The 10340-nt window shown below is 44.0% G+C and overlaps 1 protein-coding gene across 1 annotated transcript; it reads left to right on the forward strand.

Moving 5' to 3' along the window:
- Positions 1 to 339: 339 nt before the first annotated feature.
- Positions 340 to 8570, forward strand: cercam (cerebral endothelial cell adhesion molecule). Its single transcript, XM_064307008.1, has 12 exons — positions 340 to 699; positions 1232 to 1342; positions 1644 to 1761; positions 2347 to 2481; positions 2781 to 2985; positions 3109 to 3228; positions 3487 to 3563; positions 4145 to 4251; positions 4367 to 4499; positions 4964 to 5091; positions 5320 to 5523; positions 6808 to 8570. Exons 1-12 carry the CDS (start codon positions 500 to 502, stop codon positions 7037 to 7039), a joined length of 1770 nt encoding a protein of 589 aa, XP_064163078.1. The 5' UTR covers positions 340 to 499; the 3' UTR covers positions 7040 to 8570.
- The last annotated feature ends 1770 nt before the right edge of the window (positions 8571 to 10340 follow it).

The raw sequence follows: 10340 nt of genomic DNA on the forward strand, positions 1-10340 counted from the left end.
AATTGTCCAGCCAACATATCACATTTCATTTACTTAAAATTGCAACCTGGATGTGGGGTTTTTGGATGTATATTTACCTCTTAAATTTATTTTCCAATATGGCCAGTTGATGCAACGTTACATAGGCTACAACAATTAGGACCTAAACCTATTTCTGCAATAGAGCTCTGTTGGCAACACTTTTAACTCCAGTTCGCTAAACAAACGAAACGGCTACAAAAGAGAAACTGCAGAACCACCCAACGAATCAAATGAGAACGTCTTGTATCTTCCAGTATCTTCCTGAATTATTGTCTGAAAACCTATATCCGAGAGAATACGGGGAAAGGAAGTTGAAATTTAAAACCTGCAGTGGCACACGTCCGCTCATGGAAAGGGGAGAGTTTTTAGAAGGGGAAGTTAAGGAATAGCCCCTTTTCCTGATTGCTGACGCGGCCAGCGGCTGCACGCAAAATAGTGTACTTCAAGTTAAGGACTGTGGATGTAACTGCTTGTCACGATGTTGTTTTGGATTCTCGTTATTGGGGCGATTACAAGACTAGACGGTTACTTTTCCGAAGAGAAAAACCCCGGAGAATCGAAAATGCAGCCGCCTACAGTCGTGATTGCAATTATCGCAAGAAATGCTGCCCATTCGCTTCCATACTATCTTGGAGCACTGGAGAGGCTGGACTATCCCAAAGATCGCATCTCGATATGGTAGGTGGCCTTCCAACTGCACTACAAACTATTCAGGGGGTCGCTAATATCCCTTTATGTTATTTGCACGCACACGAAGGTCAATCGTATTTAGATTTAATCTGTCACCCCTCCTTCCCTCTTCCATTGTCTCCCCTCTGTAACTTCCTCCCATCCCCCAACGTTTAAAAAATGTACTGTAGTTATTGCTCCAGCTATCTTCTGCTATTATTATTATTATTTTTATGGTAACTGAACTCATTAAATAACAGTGAAAAATAATTCTGTAAAATGTGTGTAAAAATCAGTGTTCCCTCTCTCCCTCATTATATATGTATTACTGTTTGTAATTGGTGAAGTGGTGTTCACAGTTATTCCTCTTGAATGGAATACAACAAAAAATCTAAAGTGAAGATACTCTTAGTACTTAAATTGATTGAACCCCGGGTTGCCAGTGTCAACTGAATTATGTCCTTCAGTGAGGAAACCCAGATCAGGTGATGCTGTGTATGCTGGGCCAGCTGTTTAAACCTGTGCACCCACGATCCAACAGGGCTGCGACTGACCACAACGTCGACAACACCACGGCGATCCTGCGGGAGTGGCTGACCATCATGCAGCGGTTCTACCACTATGTGGAGTGGAGGCCCATGGACAAACCCACGTGAGTGCCACACATCCCACCGCTGCCACACTGCCACAGAACTATTCATGTGCCAGGGGGCCTGTCACAAAACTGCAACGCAGCGATGCATGGAAGAGCAAAGAGCTTCGGGGCGCCCCCCTCATTTCATTTAGACGAGAGCTTTGCCTCCCGTGCCTTTTGGTCTTGTTTCGGTGGAATGAACCGACAGGCCTGTGCTTGCCTTCGTCTTTTGCATGCAGCCTGTGAGTTAGCGGACGATGTGAGGCAGCCCTCTGCTGCAGCCACGTCTCACCGAGCCCCTGCCGGTGCTGTTCCGCAGGTCGTACCCTGGGGAAATGGGCCCTAAGCACTGGACTAACGGCCGGTACGAGTACGTCATGAAGCTCAAGCAGGCAGCGCTCAACTTTGCCAAGAAACGCTGGGCTGACTACATCTTGGTAGGGACTCCTTCGCTGTGCTTCTCTCCCCCTGGGCCACTGTCTTAATACCCCACCCTCTCTCTTCTAAAGGCAGGGCAACTATAAAAGTGAAGGATTAACTATAACTTAACTATAAGACCTTCCCGCTTGTTGCTTTTTTATCATAAAATGTTAAGTCTTTAAACATGCATATCCAGTTACCTCTGTGACCACTGGATGTAGTGAAATTTTTTTCAGGATTCCCCGCTGTGTGTCTGTTAGTCTCTCTTTAAACAGAAAGGGGTGAAATCGTTGCCTTTTGTTCAAGGAATAAGGAATAAAACAGAGTTATTATAACAGCTGCTAAGTGTTGTAGAGGCATGCATCCCACTGTGTGTTGCAGTGGTTGGAGCTTGACTTTAAGTGTAAATGGTCCCCATTTGAAATTTTCAGTTGGACAACCACTCATTTACTTGGAAGCCCTTTAAGACTCTCTGCAATGATATCATGTTACAGAGGAGGAAGGGTGATCATAGGGGTGGGTAAAGGGATGGGACAGAGGAGAGAAAGGCTGTTCTGGTTTCACGCGTTTTGGGATGTGTGAATGACGACCCCTGTCTTCAGTATGCAGACACAGACAACATCCTGACCAACCCAAAAACGCTCAGCCTTATGGTGGCAGAAAACAAGTCGGTCATCGCGCCCATGCTGGACTCTCAGACTGCGTACTCCAATTACTGGTGCGGCATAACCCCTCAGGTAAAGCATGCACCACACCCTCTGTGTCTACCCACCAAGCACGGCTATGACCATGCTCTACAGCGCAGGTCTGATCAGTGCGCTCCCACTGCAGAACCTCTTACAGAAAGGAGGGAAATGTGAATTTGCCTAATTTTTTATTATCACACTGTGTATTTGACTATTTGTAATGACTTGTATGTTTGCACTATAAGCTGCCTTCTTGGCCCTCGGCTCCCTTGGAAATATGATGTCTATCCGCAGTGGCTTTTCTGTGGTAAGGCAATGGTTATATAAAATAAAAACAAAACTGCTTTCAGGGATACTACCGCCGCACTGCCGAATACTTCCCTACCAAGCACCGGCATCGGCTCGGCTGCTACGCCGTCCCCATGGTGCACTCCACCGTGCTGTTGGACCTGCGTAAGGCGGGCACCAAGAAGCTGGCCTTCCACCCTCCCCACAAGGACTACTCCTGGCCTTTCGACGACATCATCGTTTTCGCTTTCTCCTGCCGCGTCTCGGGTATGGCTCCCCCTGGTGGCCAAATGGTCTCTATCCGCCGTGTGGTACTTCACTTCCTGTGGTGAAATAAAAGCGCTAACTGCGTGTCTGTTTTTGCACCCGTGTGACGGTTTTGGGTGCCAGAGGTGCAGATGTACCTGTGCAACAAGGAGCGCTACGGCTACCTGAATGTTCCTACGAAGCCTCACCACACCATTGAGGATGATCAAATCAACTTTGTTCATGTGCAGCTGGAGTCCATGAGTAAGTGCAGGTTTTTTTATTAGACTGGATTAAGGTGAAAGGCTATGGCCAGACTGTGAGTGAGTCTGCATGTGAATGTGTCCGTGCATGTTGTTCTGTTTATGTACGCAGAGTGAAAAGGACAGCCTTTGTAAGAGTGGAGTCAGTGAGTGAGCAGGTGTCACCAGTTTTGACTTGTCCTGTGAAAAGACAAAAAATACAGAGAAAAATGGTGACCTTTCAGAAATGCCGTGTGAAAGTTCTTCATTTGTTTTTCAGTTGATGGGCCACCCATGTACCCCTCACGGCACATACATTTGCTTCCCAGACAAAGAGACCTCATGGGCTTTGATGAGGTGAGGGATTTATTGTAAAAATATTAAAGGAAATGTCCAGGGTCTCAAAAAGGCGATAAGACAAAACACAAAAAGGAATGCACATAATTGAAGGGCTTATTTGTTATTATCTGTTTTTTAAACATTTGCATACACTTTTATAAACTCACTGAGAGATTTACCCTGGGGTCACTTCAGGCTGCCAGTGACTTTGTCACCCATGACCCCAGACAGTCACGAGGATGTACTTATACATTACATAACTGTAAGTTCAGAATCCATCAAGCTGCACTTAAACACTTTGGCAAAGAATCATGAAGTTAAACAGTAGCCAGAGGCATATCCAGAACAACACTCACAACAAATGTCCTCAGTTCTCTGTAAAATGACACATCAATTTTTGTGCGTATCTGGAGAGTCATTCCATTGGAATTGCTTTTCTGATTCTATATTTTTGTCAGAAATTGGGCTGTAGCACTGCCTCTACAGGCTGTGTTCAGCTGACACCATGGTTACCCACTAAATTAGAAAATGTGGGTAACCGGCATCTCATGGTTCATGGTCTCATTGAGGTGTTTTTTTTACCTGTGCCTTTGCCGCAGATATACCTGATAAATTTACGCCGGCGTCCGGACAGACGGGATAGGATGCTGTGGGCTCTCAACGAGCTGGAGATTGATGTCAAGGTGGTGGACGCTGTGGATGGAGGGTAATTCAGCTTTGTCTCTCACAGTGAGGAAATTGCGCAGCATGTGCGTGTAATGAATCACTCTACATATTACATGCATGTGTACACATATGTGTGTGTGTGCTCCATCACACAGTGCTCTAAACAGCAGTGAAATCAAGCTTTTGGGCGTTGACCTCCTGCCGGGATACTACGACCCCTTCTCGGGTCGCACCCTGACTAAGGGCGAGGTCGGCTGCTTCCTCAGCCACTACTTCATCTGGAAGGAGGTGAGGGGCCCGCGGGTGCTCTCCACACCTGCATGCACATGCATTCTCTCAGGAAGACATCTTTTAGTTCATTTAGACTAAAAAACACGCCCAGGCTCTTTTGAAAGACTAGTAGACACTGAAACGCTCATATGAAATAAAGCATGTTTATTATAAATAAGTCTGACGTTTGGTTTTAGCGTCTTCCTCCGATTCAACAACTTTTAGTTCTGCAATAATGCTGTTTCTCATCTGGCTTTTTAGTGTAACGTATTGTCGGGTGAGTTCCACATCTAAAATGATATTATAGCTGCCAGAATTCCATATGAGATTACGATATAGCTCCCAGAATTCCCTGTGTGAGATTACATTACAGATCCCAATATTTCCTTTTCTTAGATGACAGCAGAGCTCTTAGGTCCCCTCTGTGTAAGGTATAGACCCCAGATTTCCTGCTATGAGATGATAGACTGTTTTACTTGCAGATGGTGGACATGCAGCTGGACAAGGCGCTGATCTTTGAGGATGACATACGTTTCCAGGGCAACATCAAGCGGCGGATACTGCGCTTGATGGAAGAGGTTGAGAAGGTGGAGCTGGACTGGGACATTATGTGAGTGGGGCGGAGCCATACAATATCAGGCAGCTCTTGGGAGCAGACAGTGTGACAGGGATGTTGCCATGGAGACCATATAGTCTAGTTACTCGGCTGCATGTTGTGTTTTTTTGTGCGAGGTGAAGAGGACCATTGGTGGCAGTGCATCTCTTTGTGTTGCAGTGCCCTCTTGTGGCTGACTCCCCCTTTTGACTGACACTACCCCTTTCCCCTATTCTGCCATAGATACCTGGGCCGGAAGAAGGTGAAACCGGGAGACGAGGTAGCAGTGGAGAACGTGCGGAATCTGGTGGTGGCAGACTACTCCTATTGGACGCTGTCCTATGCTATCTCTCAGCAGGGGGCCCAGAAGCTCATCAATGCCGAACCTCTCTCCAAGATGCTGCCTGTAGACGAGTTCTTGCCCATCATGTATGACAAACACTCAAAGTAAGTGGGACAAATACTTTGGTAGAAACCTGTATCTCCAGGGTCTAGAAACTTGTCCAGCTGGCAGTCTTTTTGCACGGTTCCTGCTTCTTCTCTGTTGCCACTTCCTTAGGGCAACTCTCAGTCAAACCATGGCAGGAAAAGCTGATGGTCTGCTCTGGCTTGATTGGTGTGAAAGACTTGGAATTAGGTGTGCATGAATTGGTTGTTTCATACTTACTTTTATATATATAGCCTGAGGACGGGCGGAAATAATTGGACTCTCATGCTCCTTGTTTGTACATTTATAATCTTGGCTTTACATTTGCCTTCTGGAGTCTCATACTGGCCTCCTCCTCTGATGTGTTCTCCTCTTTATCCAAGAGAAGTTTCCGGTTCAGTTTTTCATGTTGAAGACTTGTCAGCCTGTGATTCGTTAATCTGGATGAAAATACTCTGTCATGGTGTGACCGAGCAGCTACAGCAGTAGGCCCAGAGACCCTCTGAGCCAATGGGAGCTTAGCCCAGAAACATGTCTGGAAAATGCATCAGAGCAGTGGAATGGTGTATGGAAAACTGGCCCTCTGCCACAGTCCCAATGTGCTGGTGATAAGTTCTGCTTCCCTTGTCTAGCCACACTGGAATGCTACAGTACTTCTTACAGTGCATGCTCAGAAATCCATACCTAAATCATTCATTATTTAACTGATTTGGGTGATTTCAATGTGATATTTAAAAAGCCTCCTGACATTGTGCACTCACTTTTTCTCTGTTGTTTTTGCTGTTTTGTCTATCGAGGGCCTTAGTTAACATTTGCGATGGGAGACTTGTGGAAATGGTTATGACTCAGAGCCTGGGCCTCTGCACATTATTATTCATGTACTTTATTCAGTCTCTGCGCAGGGCACTCCTCATTTATAATCCTGTGTGTCTGGATATTAAAAATACTGTATATAGATGTTAACATAGAGCATTCTTTATTTTCTTTATACTTTTATTTCTGTTACAGGCAAGTATCAAATAGTTTTCCAGTGTTTCATACACGGGGCTGCCGGGTGAAATTCCTGGGCCCAGGTCAAAATTATTGTTTTATTCCAGGGCCCGGGACAATAATATTTAGCACAAGTTCATTGGCCATTGGGCCCCCTCCCCTCCTCCTGGGCCCAGGATAATGTACCTGGTTATCGCCGCCCCCCCCCCCCCCAGTTTCCATTCAGTGATATACTGATAGGCAACAGCTTCTCGAACAAGGCCTGCATGTTATCCTGATGGGTGTCCTGTGATTTTAATTTTTCCCTTGCATAGTGAGGAGTACAAGGCGCATTTCCCCAACCGGAACTTGCAGGCGTACTCAACGCACCCCCTTCTGGTGCAGCCCTGCCACTACGCCGGAGACCCGGAGTGGGTGAGCGACACAGAGACCTCCACTCTCTGGGACGACGATTCCGTGCGGACGGACTGGCGCGGGTCCTTCAAGACTTTGAAGGGCTCGGTGCCGACAGCGGGGCTGCATACCGCGTACCGTGACGAGCTCTAACGCAGCGCGGTGCGGATCGCCTGCGGCATGAAAGGAACCTTATTTTATTGCATATTTTGTCATCACTAGGCAAGGGCTGTTTTGCTGCGTTCCTTCTACAAACAGCCGTGCTGTGGGTTCGTTGACCCGAGGCAGCAGTCCAGCTCCTGACCTCCGAGGCCCCCGGTCCCTCCCTCACATAATAAATATGGGCTTTCTTGCTCGGACATCTTACAGGTGCTGTGCGTCGGTACACCTGGAGTCAGGAGCCACTGTTCCACAGGGAAAAAGTGTGTGATAGGTATGCATGTCTCTGCATGCAGTGGACCGCATTTCTTTTATTTTGGTTGATACGGTTGTGGTGTGTGTCACATGCTTCCTGTCCTCCTTCGTTTGTGCTCACCTGCTCACCTCTTCCCGTGTGTAGCAAATACCCTGTCTGTGAGTTTCCATCTCATGCCACAGGTCACTGGCCACCATATCTTTTGCATTGAACACTAAACTTACCGGGTGAATCCAGTCATTTTGAACCATGAAGGGAAGAGATCCACAATTATAATCTGCCAGTGGAATTAAGAAATCTGTGTGAGCAGAGGTCTGCCCAAACACTGAGGCTAGGACTCGTGCTACAGGAAAGGCTTATCAGCTGGTTTTAAGGGAAACCAACTGGTGCCTGCTTTTAAAAGTGATAAAGACTTCACTGTGATGACAATCAAGCACCATTGAGCATGTGTCTGCAATCATTGCCTTTTCTGAATACAAATGGTACCTCTAATGCCTCTGCTTGTAGTTTAGGAATTAAGTTTGTTTCTGTTTTTTAGGCTTGTTACTAGTTGTTGGTAGTCTTAGCAGTAGTAGTACCTTTATTTATTTCCTGTTTTTTTATTTATTTCAGTATCCCACTGAGCTGAAATCTCATGAAATTTTTATTCTTGTTTCATTGTATCAAGTGAAACTAGAAATACAATCCCATTAGTTCAATGTTAATTTTCTTTACTAGATTCACTGGGCATGTAATGTCATATGAATTCAAGCGGATTTATATAAAAAATGTATTTTTAATGCATTTTGATAGTTACAACTTGTGATCAAAAGTGAGAAGACTATTTTTATTTGTCATGGTAACTATAAACTAATAATCTTGGGCTCAACCTTTCTGTTTGTGTTGGCGACTTGCACAATTACACTGAATGTAAATGTAATCAGTGCCACTGATAATTATTTACCTGTGCTCTAGGTCTGTGGATAATCTCAAAGGACTAGCATATAGCTATATAAACAATCGATTATTATATTTTTAAAATAATAATAATAATTGATAGCATTTGTGTAGCTATATGTAGGCCCTGTAGAATTATTGTAATGGTAAAATGTAATATTTTTATTATATGAGGTTATTACATACTTGTTTACTATGAGCTCTGTGCAAGCTATGAAACGTAGTTTTTGCTGTATGCATATGTATTGCATGCTATGTACTATGTTATCATAACTCTGTATTACCTCGACATCATAACTTGCAAAAGTAAAAGTGCAATGGGTTCAGTTTAAATTTTTTCTGTCATCTGTCAAATTTACAGTGCATGATGGGTTGTGGTAACAAATGAATGTAGCAGTTTTGTTCTTTATTTATCTGTACATTTAGCATGGCTTCTGGGTAATCTTAGTTAACCTTAGTTTACCATAATTTTGAATACTTTAACATCTGTGTATATTTATACTGATAAAATGAAAGGCTTTTTGTTTATTGATGTTGGGTTTTCCCTTTAGGCATTTCAACAGCAGCTTTCCATAGTGGCCTAAGTTTAATTTTTACATTTTTTAAACTCGTAACATTAACCTTCACCCCCTGGAAGGTTGGCTAATGTTGCCTAGCTAGAAAGCTAAATGATGTTAATAGATAGCTAGCTAGCTAACTGACCTTCACCTTGATCTACAGTGAACTCCATAATGTTTGGGACAAAGACATCTATATTTTTTCTTTATCTCGCTCTGTACTCCTCAATTTTAGATTTGTTATCAAATATTTGTGTGTGGTTTGCGTGCAGATTCTCAGCTTTGTATTTATTTTAAATACATTTTGGTTTCACTGTGTAGAAATTACTGCGATTTTTATTCATAGTCCCCCATTTCAGGGTACTTTAACCACATGTGAATTGTCTGAATACAAATCTAAAAATGTGTCAAATCAAGGGGGAAAAAAAGTATTTGTCCCAAACCTTATGGAGCTCACTGTACATTATCTTACTTAAACAGCTATCTGTTTTCACGGTCCCAAATCTAACCGATCATCCATGAGAAGCAACATATGTGTCTCTAAGCAAACTGTTGCTAAGGTTGAAAAATGTGATACGTTGGCAGTTTAGAAGTCCACGTATATGTCATAATTTGATCCAGTACAAGTGTTACAAAGTAGGTAAATATAATGCCACACCGGTATGCCCCAGTCGGCTATGTGTACTGTAGAACAAGAAATTGGGAATAGTATCTGGGGGAAGGAATGTTAAATGTTTTATCATGTAATGCCGAGTTTATATTTATAGCATTCATAGCATTTCCTACTGTCGCCTTTCTGGAACTGTCAAATATTTTTGGATCAGCAATTTCCCTTCCTGAATATGGCTGTTGTGTCCAGTTTCAGGTTTCTCTAGCAGGCTGATAACAGTGCTAGCAGCAAACTCAGGCTATGAGCTCCAGGCTCCACTTTGTGCAGGCCATTCCAGGGTGGGCTGGGTTGAGCCTGTATGCGCTCATACGCGTCAGCACCTCATTTGTGTTGTAGTTATATAACGGATTTTCATATATTTGCCTTTGTGCTCTTCCATCAGCCATCTTGGGAAACCCATAAAATTAGCATCGAAGCCTGTCCCCGTCAATCCAAGTCTTGTAGTCTTTATAATTAAAGGCCAACCTTTGCCCCTGAAACTTCCTCTTTAAGTGTTTAGTGCTGAATGTTAAGGTGCCTACAGTAGGTGAATTGTATTCACTCTGCATTTTCTGATACCTTCACATAATTAGTGGGGAATATGTTTCTTTGAGAAATTCTATACCCAATTAAAAACAGTTTGGATCTTGCCCAGTGTGACCATTTGGAAACCATGGTGTGATGTGAGGCACAGTGCTGCACATATAAAAAATAGTCAGAAGTGAAAACATTGCTTCAATATCTGAGTATTATGGCGCATTGGCACAGAGAGATCACTAGAGGGCAACATAAACACGAAGGACAGGGTGCGGGGACAGACTTTCACTACATGGCCAAAAGTATGTGGACACCTGCCATCCTACATCTCATCCAAAATTATGGGCATTAATATGGAGT

This window comes from Anguilla rostrata, chromosome 14 (genome assembly GCF_018555375.3).
Source record: "Anguilla rostrata isolate EN2019 chromosome 14, ASM1855537v3, whole genome shotgun sequence".
Lineage (NCBI taxonomy): Eukaryota > Metazoa > Chordata > Actinopteri > Anguilliformes > Anguillidae > Anguilla > Anguilla rostrata.

What these genes read in the sequence shown, in the direction of transcription:
- cercam (XM_064307008.1), top strand. Translation starts at nt 500, where the DNA reads ATGTTGTTTTGGATTCTCGTTATTGGGGCGATTACAAGACTAGACGGT. An exon ending in GGTGCGGCATAACCCCTCAG is followed by an intron (nt 2,482 to 2,780) that starts GTAAAGCATGCA and finishes AACTGCTTTCAG; the next exon opens with GGATACTACCGCCGCACTGC. An exon ending in TTTCTCCTGCCGCGTCTCGG is followed by an intron (nt 2,986 to 3,108) that starts GTATGGCTCCCC and finishes TTTGGGTGCCAG; the next exon opens with AGGTGCAGATGTACCTGTGC.